Source organism: Tribolium madens, unplaced genomic scaffold, assembly GCF_015345945.1.
Source record: "Tribolium madens isolate multiple individuals breed KSU strain unplaced genomic scaffold, Tmad_KSU_1.1 Scaffold_2;HRSCAF=44;Tcas5.2_LGX, whole genome shotgun sequence".
Taxonomy (NCBI): Eukaryota; Metazoa; Arthropoda; class Insecta; order Coleoptera; family Tenebrionidae; genus Tribolium; species Tribolium madens.
In genome coordinates this window covers 3907213-3924523 of record NW_025400995.1, presented here as the reverse complement: position 1 = coordinate 3924523, position 17311 = coordinate 3907213, and the positions used below count along the sequence as shown (strand labels likewise).

The 17311-nt window shown below is 35.3% G+C and overlaps 3 protein-coding genes across 7 annotated transcripts; all 3 read left to right on the top strand.

The window, feature by feature from the left end:
* Window positions 1-1495: 1495 nt before the first annotated feature.
* Window positions 1496-8005, top strand: LOC123006288. Of its 3 annotated transcripts, none has more exons than XM_044400663.1 (10): window positions 1496-1606; window positions 2423-2624; window positions 2905-2986; window positions 3182-3286; window positions 3689-5919; window positions 6017-6271; window positions 7316-7513; window positions 7564-7628; window positions 7680-7837; window positions 7888-8005. In XM_044400663.1, exons 1-10 carry the CDS (start codon window positions 1580-1582, stop codon window positions 7964-7966), a joined length of 3402 nt encoding a protein of 1133 aa, XP_044256598.1. In that variant the 5' UTR covers window positions 1496-1579; the 3' UTR covers window positions 7967-8005. The 3 variants fall into 3 exon arrangements, with proteins under 3 accessions (XP_044256598.1, XP_044256599.1, XP_044256600.1); XM_044400665.1 differs by lacking the exon at window positions 1496-1606 and adding an exon at window positions 3049-3074 and having other exon boundaries at window positions 2573-2624; XM_044400664.1 differs by lacking the exon at window positions 6017-6271.
* A 282-nt stretch (window positions 8006-8287) lies between these two features.
* On the top strand, window positions 8288-8749 carry LOC123006703 (vicilin-like seed storage protein At2g18540). Its single transcript, XM_044401386.1, has 2 exons — window positions 8288-8364; window positions 8435-8749. The coding sequence occupies exons 1-2, from the start codon at window positions 8347-8349 to the stop codon at window positions 8747-8749; spliced, it is 333 nt and encodes a 110-aa protein (XP_044257321.1). The 5' UTR covers window positions 8288-8346.
* A 651-nt stretch (window positions 8750-9400) lies between these two features.
* On the top strand, window positions 9401-17111 carry LOC123006449 (lysine-specific demethylase lid). 3 transcript variants are annotated; one of them, XM_044400940.1, is made up of 12 exons: window positions 9401-9419; window positions 10583-10842; window positions 11042-11119; window positions 11173-11311; window positions 11362-11519; window positions 11568-11702; window positions 12427-12582; window positions 12632-12910; window positions 12958-13535; window positions 13597-13834; window positions 13885-16140; window positions 16191-17111. In XM_044400940.1, exons 2-12 carry the CDS (start codon window positions 10609-10611, stop codon window positions 16662-16664), a joined length of 4725 nt encoding a protein of 1574 aa, XP_044256875.1. In that variant the 5' UTR covers window positions 9401-9419; window positions 10583-10608; the 3' UTR covers window positions 16665-17111. The 3 variants fall into 3 exon arrangements, with proteins under 3 accessions (XP_044256875.1, XP_044256874.1, XP_044256873.1); XM_044400939.1 differs by lacking the exon at window positions 9401-9419 and adding an exon at window positions 10016-10143; XM_044400938.1 differs by lacking the exon at window positions 9401-9419 and adding an exon at window positions 10119-10152.
* Window positions 17112-17311: the final 200 nt, after the last annotated feature.

Genomic DNA, 17311 nt, shown 5'->3' with positions numbered 1-17311 from the left:
ATCATCAGTAGCATTAAATAGACATGTAAAATGTCAAAATTTTTTAACACATAGAATTTTTTAAACATTTTCATGTTCTTATCTTATCTTACTTGAAATTTTTCTCTGACACACTCTGTATTAGTGTAATTTAAAATTCAGCTTTACTAAAAAGATCAACAGACAAAATTCGGCAGATAAATTATACAATTCAATAGAGAAAAATGACACATACGTGACTAGAAAGCATATACGTTAAGATGAGGACAAAATACCACTTAGCTAAAAAGACCCAAATATTAAATTATAAGTAACAATAGACGGTAATAGTTCACATTTAGATTTTGAATTTGCCGCTGATAAGTCAGTTTGGATTCCGTCGGTAAAAAGTGACGCTTTATCGATCGAGTCAGCGCGAAATTAAAATTTTTCAACTAATTTGTTGAAATTGTCAAAATTTTTCTAGTTGTAATAAGCAGTTATTACCTGTTTATTCAAACCGATCGAATTGTTGTGCAAAATAATTGTCAATACGCACTTCAATACTTACCTATGCCTAACAGATCGAAATAATAGTTTGGTTATTGTGGTTTAGCACAAGAACAAGCACTTTTGATAAATTAACAGAATTTGGTGCAACTAATTACGAAAATGACACTTTAACACCAGCATTCAGACCTGCTTAAACTTACTCTGGACTAAAGACTGACAGAAATAGCTTCAGTATAGTTATCAGCTATTATGTCAGAATATCTTTTGATTAAATTACCTATGAGACAACAAATCAATTAACAAAAAAATCGACTCTTTCTAACACATATGTATGTACCTACCAGTATGATTCATTATTAAATTGCATAACTATTTAAATAAGTTCAAGACATTTTTTGAGAAAAGACAAGGGCACCACAAATTAAGACAAAGTTATGTTATTAGTGCTAAATTAGATTGTAAAAATGAAATTCGTATGAAGAATTTCATATTTCATTATTTGCAAAACTGTAAAAAAATTAAAAATAAACTTTGCGTCAGTTAATTGTGTTTATTCCTCAGTCACAGTGTTGGGCAAATTTCCTGCTAATAATCACTACAATTGCCCTATGACAATGAGTTCAGTTCACGGGGTTAATAATGACGAGCTCTTTTAGCAAAAATTTTAATTAAATTTTCGTAGTGTTTATATATAAAAAAACGCTTTTCATTTTTGCGAAATTGAACAATCAAATTAAATTAATGGATTTTAAGTGCATCCAAACTAAAAGAATATTATATAATCTTAAAAATACGGTACCTAGGTACCTATGTATTCGAGCTTATTATCCCATTTGTTGACAAGCCCTCCTTCGTTTATTGATTTCACCCAAATAATTTAGGGAAGAGCACGTACTGATACCGCTTCAACTTTCCTGAATATCGATAATGCAAAGAGTTATTTCAAAAAGTTGTAAGTCTATTTCGCGGCCGCCACATCTTTATAGTTTTCATCAAATTTATATAGTATGAAATTTCAAAGTCAATTTTATTGGATGGTTTACTTTTTGTAGTTTTAAATAAATAACCAATTAAATGTGTGAGTGGTTTAAAGTGTAAAAATTGCAAAATGTTATGTGACGACAGTTCCAATAAGGTATACCGTAATTAATTTAGACCTTAGAGTGAGGGTAATGATAGAGCTTGTATTAAAAATTGTTTTTTTATTTTTAATTAACAAATTATTTTCAGTATGGTCTTCTAAGTCTAGACCTATTTTTGATTTTAATAGCAACGAAATTTTTATTGCGTTATGTATTTAAGGCACTAATTAGACGCATAATAATTTCGAGAAATAGTATTAAGAGTACTTAAAAGCGCACTTCAATTAAAATTATGGGTCGTAATACTGGCAATTTTGCCGATATTCGTTCCATCGTAAAATTTCATATATTTGGTATTACCGAGGGTATTATTTATAACATCGTTTGATACCGTTTTCGTAACAATTAATTTTAGAGTCTAAATATATCGTTTTTTGATAGAAACGTATGACAGAACCGGAAATATCACTTAACGCAAATTTAGAAATCGGGGACGACTTTGTTTCCAAAGAGTAAATAAATTACCGTTTGTTTTAAGAGCTATCAACATGTATTATCAAACAGTTGTATCTTCTACGTTTTATTTATTTTTCTTTATCTATGATGTGAATAAAATTATAATCCTATTTTTTTTGTTAAGCATAAATCAAATATTCATTCAATGAAATAGTAGCTTTAGAAAATCTCGTATCAATCCAGCCTATTCTTGTCTAATCTGTAAATTATTCAGAAATTTCCAGAATAAATTCTATTTGTCAAAAAATGTAATAACACAGATGTTTCTTATCTTTGCTTCAATCCTTCGTAAGTAAAAAAAGCCCGCTTCGTATCGATCCCTCTTCGATTAAGTCAAAATAATGAAATTCCAGGTGTCCAAAAATCCGTTGTGTGTGTTCTGCTTGTCGCCGCCGTTTTCAATAAGAGCTTTTACACGTCCTCCTGAAAGGTCGGCGCCTCGACGCTTTTCAGTTCGTTGCTGGCGTCGCGACGGCTCTTCACTTCTCTCCGTTCGTCCACGTTTCAAAGCCGCCAATCGGCGGTCCTCAAACTTCTTAACCAAATATTTATCAGGTAAGTAACAGAGCTTGCCAACAATAGATTTAATTTGATCAGTGCAACAGTTGCTACCACGAGCCTTGACCTCAAATTTGACTAAAATAAACAAATTGTGGCTATTGCAAAACAAAGACGCTTTCCTCGGAAAAAACGAAATAGAAGTGAGACGACTATATCGAGTATGGATCACTCAACTCATACAAATATCGACCCTGCATTCTATTTAATTCACAAACACGCGGAACGCTTCACCATTTGTGATTTCAGTGAAATTAATTTTTATTACCACCGGCAGGATTTTTCCAAACTCGAGCCAGGAGAAGTCTAACACTGCAGGAAGTCCTTGAAGAGATACGGAAAGCTTGGAATCCGCAAAGGTAACTCTTCATTTAATCTTTGCGCACTATAAATTCCTGCGGCGAGACACGAGCTTTTTCAGTTTTCAGTACGCTCCTGCAGGCAAAGGTAACTCAACATTTCAACACGTGCCGATCACGCTATGGTCAATAGATCAATAGTATTTTATTTATTTATTGCAAGGGAAGCATGTCGAATTTTTGTTCAATTTTCAGTTATTGCACGATGGATGAAAAATGGAACAAAAACAATTCAAACGAAATGCTTTCACCTGTCTTGCTGAGACGAAGACTGAGCGCACCGGAAACGATAATGCGAAAGTAAGTCGAATTCTTGCAACCTGAGTCTAGATTTTAAGACTTTGCAAAAGGTGACTCAGTGTAGGTATAGACGAAATTCCCCTCCTTCAAGGCAAGCAATCGATGAAAGTGTAGGTCACGCACATCTCCGGCGGGATTTTTTATTACTAATTATTTAAAGAAAATTTGCAGATTGTCGGGCGACATTCTTTAAATTCATTCTAAATTTATTTTAGTTAAATAGAAATATTGATCTGAAATCGTCTGCCGCGTCCCTGTTAAATTTTTATGTAGAATTTTAAAGGCTATAAAAGTACGTGTGTAATGGAATAATAAAACTAGATCTCGGGTACTTTCCCCAGCCCATATCCTTCCCTATTTATATTTTATTTTACGAGTAACTAAAATGCGTTTCTCTATAAGGCACATGTTGGCTCAACAACGCTCCGACTCACAAGACAGCGAAATTGCCCAATCGGAAACAAAAATCTACAGTTATCGAAGCGAAATGGAGGCTGGGAGTGATTCAAACTTAAATCGGAGACGCGATCCTGACTTAATGAGAAAAACAACGCTGTTAAGACGACTCTGGAGCCACACTAAACCTTTAACAAGTACACGATTTTCCGGGAGTTTCCATGAATGGCAGCATTCTTACGGAAAATTATATTCGGGAAGATCCACACATTCCCTTACTTCAGTTCATTCGTCTCCCGAACATCTCGTTAAGTCGCAAAGCAAGAGGTCTCTCAACGAATTTAGAACTTCGCCGCAACACAAAAATATCAACTCGAGAAGATTATCACCAAAACACCAAAAGAGGCATTTCGAGACGGACAGTACTACTACTAAAACTACTACTACAACAACTCCAAAAACGACAACGACAACGGAAACGGAAACGAGCACGCGATACACAAACACAAGCTACACCACATTTTCGGACAATTCGGACTCGGCCTACACCAACAGCAGATCAAACTACACGGAAACTTCAAACAACAATTCAACTCCATCCGAAATTTACAAAGACGTTCTTGAAGATACGGAAGCGTCGAATCAGGGGTGTCAACTCCGATGTGCTAACGAAACGGCAACGCAAACCATCGGTACTACCAACGTTAACGTTATCTCAAACGTGCAGTTGAGCCAATCAACTTTGGACTTAATTTTTAATCAAGTGATGCAAGACGTGAAAAACTCTAGTGATGTTTCTAGTGAATCTAATATCGTACAAGTGAAACAAATTCCGAGTTTTTATCTCAAAAGAAAAGACAGTGAGGACAATTCGCAACATAGTAGGATAGTTAAATGCATGATTAGCAATGTCGGTGCTGGTAGTCCCTATACCAAGCCGCCGGAAGTTCCCCAAATTGCCGTTCCTCGGTTTTCGGCACGTCCACAAACCTCTTCAATGGAAGTTAATATGTCATCAGGAGAGTCCACTGATAAGGAATCAGACACCGTTAGTTTAGTAGATAGTTTAGAAGACACTTCGTCACTGCGAACAGACCCCATGCAGAACGAAGTGACTGCTAACAAAAGTGACATATCGTTAGAGCTTCCCGATAATAGTGATAAGAAACCTAGCAAACCTACCGCGTTTTTTATCCCGATTAAAATCGATGCACGAACTGAATTTAAACCAGTTTCGGATCATTTGCCCCAAAAAGTTAGAGACCGGCTTATTAGAAGACAGCAGAAAAGAGAAGAAAGGAATAGAAGCAAGCAAAGTTCATCTAGATCTGACAGTAATTATATTAGTGCAAGTGAAAATGGTAATCACATTCATTGTATCGTTGATAACGGTGCCGATATCAATTTAAATAGTGTACCACTCCCTGAAGTCAATTATGGAAAAAGTAAAAAACGAAGCAAACCGCTTCTGCCTAGCATTGAGTCTTTTAGAAGAATCAAAATCGATGACCAAAAATCGGTCAAACGCAAATCAATTAAAGACGAAAACTACACAAAATCCAAACAAAAACATTGGATCCCGAAAGTCAAAAATAAAAATGAAAAGTTGACCCCTTTGTACACTTCCAAAAATGAATATGTTTACGACTACGGCCCTCGCAGAATTTACCACAAGACGGAGTTTAATAATACGAATAAAAGGATAGAAATTTTGGAAATCATGGAGTGTGTCGACAATTCGGAAAAACTGGGCCAACAGTTGTCGAAAAAATCCAGAATTCCGGTCCTGATAAATCAGAAGTTGCCGAAAATAAACCAAAAGCAGAAAGTCGAAAAACCGGCTTTTTTAGACTTGGATTGCGTTCCCATCAGTGATCCTAAATTAGACCAACTCATCGCAAATATATTAATAGAAACTTTGAATATTCCTGATATACAGGCGTCGGTGAGTGGCAGCAAATCTCCCGTGCAGGAATCTCAAGCTGAGTCAGCAAAACCGCCGAAGTTTAGTCAAAAATTTGACGCAATCCCTGAGGAATTGTCCTTACAATCGTCAACAGAAAATGACATTTCGAACAATAACGAAGTTAATCCAACCGAAGAAAAGACTTCGTACCAAGGCAAAGCGGCCGTTGCTGTTGTCAAAGACGAAAACTTTTCTTCGATTCCTAAAGGTTGGATTACGTTTTACATGCTACATAACAATCGGGGATCTCCTGATAGTACTTCCGATGAAGGTATTAATCTTTCCAAGTATGCGGACCCGTAGTGCACGTAGTTTAAACCCGAGCACTGTAGAATTTTTCTTTATAAAAATAAATCGATTTTATTTAGGGAATAAATTGGCTGATAAAAAAAATGAAAGCAAGCAAGAAATTGAGACTGGGAATAACAATGACTTGACATCGGCCTACAACAATGTCACTTATGATGTTGTCAAAAAAGACAAATATGAATCGAATGGAAACTGCTCCTCTAGCAGTGAAATTCCGACGAAAACCTTGCCTCCAACCACCGGTCGATATAAAAAATATAACCAGAGGAAAATAAGGCATAAAGTTAGCGAAACGGAAAAAGTTAAGCAGTTCGGTAAGGAATCCGATATTACGTATCGCAATCATTTTTACTGATAGTGCACTTGTTTTATCGACACGTAAGAACGATATTTTTGTGAATAACCTCGAATAAATAATATTTTTTAATCAATGACTTTTACATGTCATGTAATATATAAAACACTCTGTAACGCAATATAATAAACAGTGATATTGAAAATTAATAAAAAAATTGCAAATTAGGACTGCATATTAATCTTACCCTTCTAACTGCAATTCAAATTAATAGGTATTTACAAAATTCCTTGATTAATAAAATAAATGTTTCTATTTCTTTTGGGTAAAACTAAATATAAAATGCTGCACAGATTAACAGATAATTGGTGTCCTTGGCCTGTTAACAGAACCTCACGAATAATAATTACTTTTATTGATTGTCCTTGTGTACGACAAAAAATACAAAAAAGAAATTTTAATGAGATGCTTAACATTTAGAGGACTTTGGTATTGAAAAAACTATACTCTGTGACATAATAAACATTAAATAAATACATATTTTAAGTTGTTTTATTTAAATTTGTGGTCTTAAACGCTTACATTTGCTATCAAAATAAAATTTTATTGCTGCTTTGAGAACTGTCATAAAACTAGACATCAAAAATATATATCTCACATTTTTAAGTTTGCTTTTTTCGTTTTGTACCTATTGATTTTCTGTAAGCACTTATTCTTGTTTATAATTTTCTCCTGCAACAAAAAACTGTTTTATTTAGAAATGAGAAGAGTTCAGGAAAATAAATTAAAGCGAGATGTTCAATAAAAAACACCGCAAGCTCTAACTAGACTGCTAATTAACCGCATTATGAAACTAATATAAAAAAGTGATTAAAAATCAAAATGTCCAATAGAATTTAAATTTCTTCTATTTGATATTTCTATTTTAAAAAAATGTGAAAAGAAAGTTGGAAAAATTTGTAGTTGGCTGCATCTTTTTGTATCGAATATCTGGATTGATATTCTCAAATAAGTGCTAATAATCCTATTGAAGGGCATTTTCGATTCGATTTTATTTTATTAGGCGAATGGTCCGTGACAGTAAGTGGGACAAACAGTTACGGCCAGTTTGCCCCAGATTTGGAAATGAGTCTAAAATTCCCAGATTCCCAAAAGAACTACAATTGCCCAAGTCAGTCCGATTCTGGTTTAGGAGAAGATAATGAAAAGTCACATTTTCCAAAAATCGCTGCAAAGCAAGACCAGTATAAAGAAGGTGAAAGTGAGCGAAGACAATATTTCTGATCTCAGATAATCAATATTTTATTGCAGATAACGAATTTATGAAGCAGAGATTGCCCGACATTGCCAGAACAAAAATGCCCAAAAAACAACGGGTATTTACATAAAATTTTGAAGATACCGAAGTGTAAATAAATATGTTTTAGAGAAGCGATTCCAGCGTTCCATCTCTCGGGAACTTATCTTCCAGAATCGAACCGAGGCAAACTCGGACGAGCACAAGGAGATATGATTTGAGCAGACCTAAAATTGATTATCACAAATCTGAAACTCCGAGAAATGCTATAAGTTTATTTAATGACAGGTTGATTGAGACATTTTTGAAATTTTTGTAATTTTAATATCTTGTTTTAGTCACTATGCCGAAATTTTGAAACGATTTCCTGAAATTTTGAGCATTACTGGTAACGCCATCAACCAAGGGAAAAAATAGCGATAATGAAATATTCTTAAGGAGAACCTGATAACTGCATTTTTTATGAATTTGTAATCAAAGTATTAATGTTGTTAAAAATTTAGAAAATGAGTTAGAAATTTGTTATCGTTTGTTAACTTTGCTAAAAATATAAAGTTTGAAATATTTTGGTGTGATTTTCAAAGCCGAAAAATTGTCAATAAGGGAGTAAATAAATTAAAATATTTTCTCATATGAAATCAATTTCTTTGTAATGTGTAATAAGAAACTTGTTTAAAATTTTTCTTTGAATGCTTTGTTGATATATAAATATCAAGACCCTCTTCATATTGCATTCATTTGCACATTAGCAGCAACGCAATAAGTCGTCAATTTTTTTAAGTGAAAAAAGTGTCGAAATGGCTGATGGTACTAATGTAAGTGTATTTTATTTAATTTTCTTGTTACTAGAATTTTGTAAATGCCAATTTTTTTGGTTCTTTTTAGACTTCGTCACATGAACGTAAAAGAAAACAAATGCAGAAAAGAGAACAACGTTTCCGAGAAGAAAGGGAGAGACGGGAACAACGTCGTCGTGAAGAAGAACGGAGAAGACGAATGGAACAACGTCTCCGTGAAGAAAGAATAAGATTTGAGCAACGCAGGCGTGAGCTGAGACGCCAATTGATTGAAGAAGCAAAGAAGCAGCAAGAGCTGCTACAGGAGCGATTGAGACAGGAGGACTTGAAGAACGAAGAACAGAAGAAAGAACAGCAGAAGAAAGAACAGCAGAAGAAAGACGAAGAAAATAAAGAAAACTAATGCATTTTTCCAATAATATAACTATAAATAAATTAAAATGTAGCAAAGTTGATTAAATAAATAATTAGCAAAATCTATGTTTTATTTAAACTTTTTACAAAGTTTACAGAAAAACCTAAAAAATTGAACGTAAATACAACATGTTTTGTATTAAGAAGGGCGTGTCTAGATTACAATTTAAATATACCGCAAAATGGTGTTACGCTACCCGTTTATAGGTGGCGCTGAAAATTTAAATTACATATTTTTATTTTTTTTTTGTAAAAATAAGATATTCTGACAGGTTATCGCAAAACTTAAGTTCAAATAATAATAAGGCATTTTTTTTAATTCACAAAACTTGCCATGCGCTACTTATTTAATAGAAAAAGAACTACCCATACATTGCAACGCAAAACTTAAAATTGGGAAATGATTTCATAATAGCAATGCTTGTAGTAATTCAGTTTAAAATTTTATTATCAATAAAATTCAAATTTAAAAATAATCATATTTGAAAAACATTCCTTAAAATATGCAATTAAATCATACTACCGGTGAATACATAAGTGAACTATTTCTCCTATCGCATATCACACACAAGTATTTTGATTAGTAACTGAAGAGAGGTGTTTAATATAGCGGAAATAGTAGAATCTTGAGTTTTGGTGCTCACAGTTGTTTTCTGCTGGTAAGTTTTTTTTTTGTTAAAAACTGTGTTTTAAATTAAAAAATGCCACACCTAAGTAGAAGTTTGCTTAATTTACTGGAAAGTAAAGGGTTGTGAAACTTGAAAATTGTTTATAACTTTTTTTAATTTAACATTATAATGAATAATGCGTAAATAGTTATCTCAGAATTCTTTCTAAATCGATAAGATCCAAATAACTGCACAATATTATTTTAGAAAAGTTAAAAAAGCATTAACAGCCTTACAAATAATAAATTTCAAGGTTTAAACGAAAAATTTGTTTTGACAGACAATGACCTAATTAAACCTTCCCCGCCCCTTTCGTAAATAGTCAAACCTCCGCCACTGTTCATTTTTATTATTTTCGAAAATTAAGCAGTAAATTAAAAATTTGGGAATTAAATCCTCCTATTGCATACCTAATAATGTCACTTTTGTATGTTTCGTAAATTTGATTAAACTTTTAACAAATATGGATAATTCCTAAAGGTCATTGGCAATTATCCCCCTAAAGGTTATGCAACCAATAATACAGAGCCCAGATATAATTGTTTTACAGTAAGTCAGAGAGTTTTTAGTCATGTCGATTGCTAAACATCGACATATTGAAGCTAGCTTCCTTAGCTGGTTAGCTATGCGTCACGTACCTTTCTAGTTAACCTAAAAGTTGGTATTTATGTGTGAAATGTTTGTCGGAGGTGTTTGCGGATGAACTGGGAGCAAGGTGCGTGTAGTAAGTAGGAATTAGGGTGTTTTGTGTAATCCGAGGTGGATTTTCGACTGGTTGGGTGTATTTATAAATTTCTGTGTAGACCATCTTTGTTATGTTGCTATTCACAAGATCCTCAAGCAATCGATGACGGCTGGTGGGGATATTATTACATGTAATGTTGTTGTGTTAGTTCAGAATGAAAAAAAATACTCGAAATTCGAGCAAATTGATGTGAAAAGTGTCCCAAAGGCGTTCGGGAAGTGTGGTGTACGCAAATCGGGTCAAATCGCCCCCTATTCAATAATAAAACGTGATTAATGTGACGGCCAGGTATAGCACCTCGCTAATCTTCTGGAAAGTAACTTTTCCCGAGCTCTGATGATTAAGCCGTGACTTCCATCGTGTCTTTTCTGGTGTTTCGTGTAAAAAGTCCAGCGTGTTTTTCTTCCAGGACTTAATTATGTAAAATCATCCAAAATGACTACAAAAGTGGATAAACCCACCAGTCCTGCTAAAAACCACGCGAAAAATACTAGCCCAAAGCAAGACTCGAGCTATGGCTACAAAGAAGAGTCTTTCGAGTTTGAACCACCACCAGAAGCTCCTGTTTTTCACCCAACTGAGGAAGAATTCAACGATCCACTTGAGTACATCAACAAGATCAGGAAATATGCTGAAGGATCGGGCATTTGCAAGATTAAACCGCCTCCAGTAAGTCAAAAAAAGAGACCATCAAAATTATTTCGCCTTTATTAATCAATTCGCACCCAAATAGACTTTGAACCACTCTCAGGAACCTCAGCTATTTTTATTTAGAATTCCATTAGCAATCAAGTGAAACATGAGGTTCTATGGCTGCTTAGCCACCATATTTGTTACAGATTTTTAATACAAATATTATTTTTTCTAGAATTGGCAACCGCCTTTTGCCGTTGACGTTGATAAACTAAGATTTACGCCACGAATTCAGAGACTTAACGAATTAGAGGTACTTTACCCCAATTTAATAACGTTTTGACTTTAATTTTGTAACGTTCGTAGGCTAAAACTCGCGTCAAATTAAATTTCCTCGACCAAATCGCCAAGTTCTGGGAACTGCAAGGTTCCACATTGAAAATTCCTATGGTAGAAAAACGTTGTATTGACCTATACACGTTACACAGCATTGTTCAAAGTCAAGGTAATTACAAATTACTAGGTAATTTTTTTGTTAGACTTTTGCATTATTAGGTGGTTTTGATCAAGTAACCAAAGATAGGAAATGGTCAAAAATTTCGGTTTCTATGGGGTACCCATCTGGTAAAAGTATAGGCACAATACTAAAAACCCATTACGAAAGGTTACTTTATCCCTTTGATCTTTTCAAACAAGGGAAAACTTTGAATTTTGTAAGTAAATTTTATCAGATTTGGACCTTCTTAATTGCAATTCTCTAGAAAATGGCATCACCTATAAATGAAGAAAGCGAAAAGGCTGATAAAGACTATAAACCGCACGGGATTGTGGGACGAATGGCTATTAAACCACCACCTGAGAAACACGCCCGACGATCTAAACGATTTGAAGCTGACGTAATAATTTTTTATTTTTTTAATTGGAAAAAAGTTATTGACAGTAAATGACGCAATATTCGCTTATTTTTTTGTTGGTCTGAAAGTAAAAAAAAACACAGGCAAGTATTTTTTATTATTAAAGAGGTGAGTATCTTATTACAAGTGAAAATCCAAGTGTGATTAGGTCACACCTCTTGTCACTTGTTGTAATGTTTTCTTATCTTTGGAAGACGCAAATGGCAGCTGATACAGTTGTCGGTATCAAGACACACCCACAGTGTTTATTTATTTCAGAAATATTTTGCTTTATTATTGTAAGTTACGTGTTTTTATTTTAAATAAATAAAGAATGCGTCCTATCGATTTATCACAAGATTGCATAAGTATTTTTTTTTTCCTGGAAGTATAATAAAAATTACTTTTTCGGCTGTCACATATTTTCTAACTTTATTGACTTCACTTGATTTTTTTTTTTTTTGAAAATCATTGAAATTGACACCATTTTCTAAACTTTTATATTACTATGAGACTGCTTTTACATGAAAACAATACCAGTAAAACAAATAAAATGAGAAGATTCTATTTTCCAATTTTTTGCAAGTGTATTTTTTTTTAACTGGTTATGGTTAGTATTGGGTTTTTATTTTTGAAATAAAATGTAAAATAACGAATATTGCACTTTTCGGTCAATAACGACTTGCATGCTCTGGTCAGAGAAACGGTTTCAAAACCGTGTTTTCAGCCAAAAGTCGAAGACGATGTAAAAGAAGAATGTAAAGATGACAACAAAGAATTAAAACGCCTACAATTCTATGGCGCCGGTCCAAAAATGGCCATTAGTAAGGAGAAAGAGGAGGAAAGAAGAAATAACAAAACTGTCAACTACGACTTCGATCCTGTAAGTTACACCTAACTGTTTATGCCTGTAGTAAATTTTTTTTTAACAGTTGGCAAAATACGTCTGTCACAACTGTAACCGCGGCGATTCTGAAGAGTATATGCTATTGTGTGATGGTTGCGACGACAGTTACCACACATTTTGTCTAATGCCACCTTTAAACGAGATTCCTAAAGGTGACTGGCGCTGTCCTAAATGTGTGGCTGAAGAAGTGTCCAAACCAATGGAAGCCTTCGGTTTCGAGCAAGCCCAAAGAGAATACACTCTGCAACAATTCGGCGATATGGCCGACCAATTTAAATCCGAGTATTTCAACATGCCGGTTCATGTATGTATTTTACAAAATTTAGTTTTTTTGCACTGAAATTGGTTTAGATGGTACCCACGAATGTCGTCGAGAAAGAATTCTGGCGCATCGTGTCTTCAATCGATGAAGATGTGACAGTTGAATATGGCGCTGATCTTCACACTATGGATCATGGGTCGGGTTTTCCAACCAAAACGTCTCTAAATCTCCTACCCGGGGATAAGGAGTATGCCGATTCTGGGTGGAATTTGAACAACCTCCCGGTTTTGGAAAACTCGGTTTTGGGGTATATCAATGCAGATATCTCCGGGATGAAAGTCCCGTGGATGTACGTCGGGATGTGTTTCGCGACGTTCTGTTGGCACAACGAAGACCATTGGAGCTATTCTATTAATTATCTCCATTGGGGCGAAGCCAAAACTTGGTATGGAGTTCCTGGGAAAATGGCCGAAGCCTTCGAGGAGACAATGAAGTCGGCCGCTCCTGAACTTTTTCACTCACAACCCGATTTACTACATCAGTTAGTCACAATAATGAATCCGAATATTCTGATGAAAGCTGGAGTTCCTGTTTATCGCACGGATCAGCATGCGGGGGAGTTTGTCGTGACATTTCCTCGGGCTTATCATGCGGGGTTCAACCAGGGGTAACCTTAACCAAATATAATTTTTTGTTACAGATTTGGAGTTGTTTGTTTATTTTGATAGGTATAACTTTGCCGAGGCTGTCAATTTCGCACCAGCTGATTGGTTGAGGATGGGCCGTGAGTGTATTTTGCACTATTCGAATTTGCGCCGTTTTTGCGTATTCTCTCATGATGAGTTAGTGTGTAAAATGGCTCTAGATCCGGATAAGTTAGGTCTGACGATAGCCGCAGCTACATATCAAGACATGCTACAAATGGTCGAAACTGAGAAAACACTAAGAAAGACGCTCCTCGATGCGGTAAGTCTTTTGTTTGTAAGCTTTTAGTGTTATTATTTTAATCTTCTTAGGGAGTGTCTAACGCTGAACGCGAGGCTTTTGAGTTGCTTCCCGATGACGAAAGGCAATGCGATCATTGCAAAACGACATGCTTCCTATCTGCAGTAACATGCAAATGTTCACCGGATATTCTCGTTTGTCTTCGTCATTACAAAAATTTATGTAATTGTCATCCAGAGAATTACACGTTACGTTATCGTTACACATTAGATGAATTACCGGTAATGCTTAAGTCGTTAAAACTTAAAGCTGAATCATTTGATCATTGGGTCAATCGCGTGAAAGATGCTTTAGATCCGAAAACTCCCAAAACACTGACATTGCAAGAATTGAAAGCTTTACTTAATGAAGCAGACGGCAAGAAATTTCCAAAATGTGATTTACTACAAACATTAACCGACGCGGTAGAAGATGCCGAGAAATGCGCAAGAGTTATCCAACAATTAGATTTAAATAAAATGCGTACAAGGACAAGAAACTCATCTGACACGAAATACAAATTGACGTTAAAAGAATTAATTCTTTTCCATGAAGAATTAGATAGCCTAGTGTGTGTTTTAGAAGAAGCTAAAAGTATTAAAGATTTATTAGAAGAAACGAAGAAATTCGAAACAACTAGTAAAGCTTTACTTGAAATGAAACTGAGTGAATGTTCACTTTCCGATTTAGAGCAATGCATTAGTCAAGGTAATAATCTATGTATAGAACTTCCGAATTTGCGTAGTGTTAAAATAAGATTACGTCAATGTGTTTGGCTTAACGACGTATTGTCCTACAAGAAGAAAACTGAAGTCCTAGGACTTGAGTCAATTAAAAATATTATTAAAACCGGTACTCAGTTACCACCAAATCCTGAGATAGAAGTCGAATTGAGTGAACTACAAGCCCTCCTATCCAAAAGCGAAGAATGGGAAGAAAAAGCAAAAGCTATTCTTAAAGATACCGGAAGTGAAGTACTTATTGAGGTTGATAAATTATTAAAAGAAGCTGGACAAATTAATTCGTATCTTCCATCTGAAGAGTTCCTTTTTGAAGCCATGGATAAAGCTAGAGATTGGTTGCGTCAATTAGAAGAAATGAATTCTGCTGAATGCTATCCCTACTTCAACGACATGGAGGAGTTGATTAAAAAAGGACACCAGTTGGCGTTACATTTGGTTGAAGTCAGCAAATTGGAGTCGTTTTTAGAGACAGCGAACGCTTGGAAAGAGAAAACAAGTCGGGCGTTTCTTCGGAAAAACTCATCGTGTAACTTAATGGAGGCTTTATCACCTCGAATACAACTCACCAGTAATTCAAAATGTCGCAAAAAGAATCAAGACGACGAGCATGGCATTTTTAACCTAACCAGTGACATGGATCCTGCTACTGTTGTAGCACTATTCAAAGATGCCGAACAGAATGAAATGGAGTTAATACGAACTGTCCGTGCTGCAAATTTAGAAAAAAGTATGGATCCGAACGACTGTGCCTCATTTTGCGTCTGTGGTCGAAGTCTTTTTGGCTTGATGATGCAATGTGAATTGTGCAAGGATTGGTTCCATTCAAATTGCGTCCCTCTTCCCAAAGTCGCGTCTTCAAAGTACAAAGGCAACTTTACTAGTGTTGCACTACATTTGGGATTTAAAGACTGCAAATTTCTCTGTCCTAACTGCTACAGGACAAAGCGTCCACGTCTAGATGCGATACTTCTTCTCTTGATGTCCTTGCAGAAACTCTTCGTTAGAGTTCCTGAGGGTGAGGCTTTACAAAGTTTGACTGAACGCGCTATGAACTGGCAAGACCGTGCTCGCCAACTTATTCAACAACCAGAACTTGAAGCAGCTAAAAACAAACTTGCATCGTTCAGTCAGAAATATTCAGAAGCAGCAGCGAGACAAAGAACTGAGAAGATTATTTCGAGCGAACTAAAGCGAGCTTATAAGAACCCGGATTTGTTACAAAGGGTACAAGAAATAGCACCCTTTAGTGGAGTTACACAAGATGATAAGTCTGATGATACTAACGTTACGGATTCTTCAGATGACTCTAAGGGATATGGTTCAGCAGATGACCGGATGGGAGAACACGCCTACTCCCTCCATTTCCCTAAATTTGACTCGAGTGAATATAAATTGCAAATTGCTTCAGATATCAGGAAGCAGATTGAGGAGTTGTTAATGGAAGGGGATTTGCTTGAGGTTTATCTGGATGAAATTTTCCAACTTTGGAAGTTGCTTCAAGCATCGCGGGATCCGGAAAAGGAAGCTATTTTGATCGATTTTGATGTGAGTATGAGTTTTATTTATAGCGTTATCAATTTTAACTTGAAATGTAGATGCATTCAAAGAATGCTCCGTCGAAGCGCGGTCGTAAGCGTCGATCGGATGAGATCGAGATGATGAAGAAGTCCAAACTCGTGAGAAATGACGATAAACAGAAGTCCAAACCGAAAACCAAAGAAACACAAGGGAAGAAAGAAGGTACTCGACGCAAGGGCCGCCGACGTCAGTCCACAGGTTCGGAGGACGAGGACGAAGATAGTTGCGCTGCAACAGGTTGTTTGAAGCCGTTGGGAGAGAACGTCGATTGGGTTCAATGTGACGGTGGGTGTGATAAGTGGTTTCACATGGCCTGTGTTGGTTTATCCGCGCAGGATATATGTGAAGATGAAGATTACATTTGTATGACCTGCTCACAAAATACTTACGGAACACTCAATACCGTCGATAGTTTTTCATCTATCAGTTCTGATTGTTCCACTTTATCCCAGCCTTCCACTTCGAAAGACTCTGTTCAGTGCAAATTTTAGTCATAATTGTCCGACGAGGACTGATACAAGTATTTTAGTATAGATAATGTATACAATGTTCAGTTGTGATAATCTACGATAAGAGATGTAAAAATATTTTCATGTATCATTATCATTTTTACACTTTTTATTATATACTTTCTTTATGGTTTTGTTGTTAAATCTACGTAGTTGATGCGCTATTTATTCCTCAAATTTACCTACAGTTCATAATTTTTTTGTTATTCTTACATCTTTTTTATCAAATGATCAAGTGAACTGTGGTTAAATTATCCATAAGAAACTTTATTTATTTTATTTTACTGAATATGCACCGTTTTGCGCTTTAGAGATTATGTATATTTTTATATTTTTTCTTTTGTCATTATGTTAAGTAGATATAAGTATTAATATTTAACTTTATTGTCTTTGCAATTTCTTTTGTCAATAAATACTTTTGGATACTAAGGTTGGTTTTCTTTACAAAATGGCGCCAAGGTTATTCCCCCACAACAGTCTAATACTTCACCACCAGAGGGCTGCTTCAATTTCCTCCTCAAATTCAAACAACTATACTTTTATTATTATTGATCAAGACACAGCTTCCTTGTTATTGGCCCTACGGACTTGCGGTTTTCACGTATTGATTCAACGTAATGAAGCGCATA

Excerpts from the sequence above, each read along its gene's own strand:
- LOC123006288 (XM_044400663.1), top strand. The coding sequence starts at position 1,580 with ATGTTATGTGACGACAGTTCCAATAAG. Across the intron at positions 3,287-3,688 it reads CCGGAAACGATAATGCGAAA|GCACATGTTGGCTCAACAAC; the intron begins GTAAGTCGAATT and ends TTTCTCTATAAG. Across the intron at positions 7,514-7,563 it reads CCAGTATAAAGAAGGTGAAA|ATAACGAATTTATGAAGCAG; the intron begins GTGAGCGAAGAC and ends ATTTTATTGCAG.
- LOC123006449 (XM_044400938.1), top strand. The coding sequence starts at position 10,128 with ATGAACTGGGAGCAAGGTGCGTGTA. Across the intron at positions 11,520-11,567 it reads AAGGGAAAACTTTGAATTTT|AAAATGGCATCACCTATAAA; the intron begins GTAAGTAAATTT and ends GCAATTCTCTAG. Across the intron at positions 12,911-12,957 it reads ATTTCAACATGCCGGTTCAT|ATGGTACCCACGAATGTCGT; the intron begins GTATGTATTTTA and ends AAATTGGTTTAG.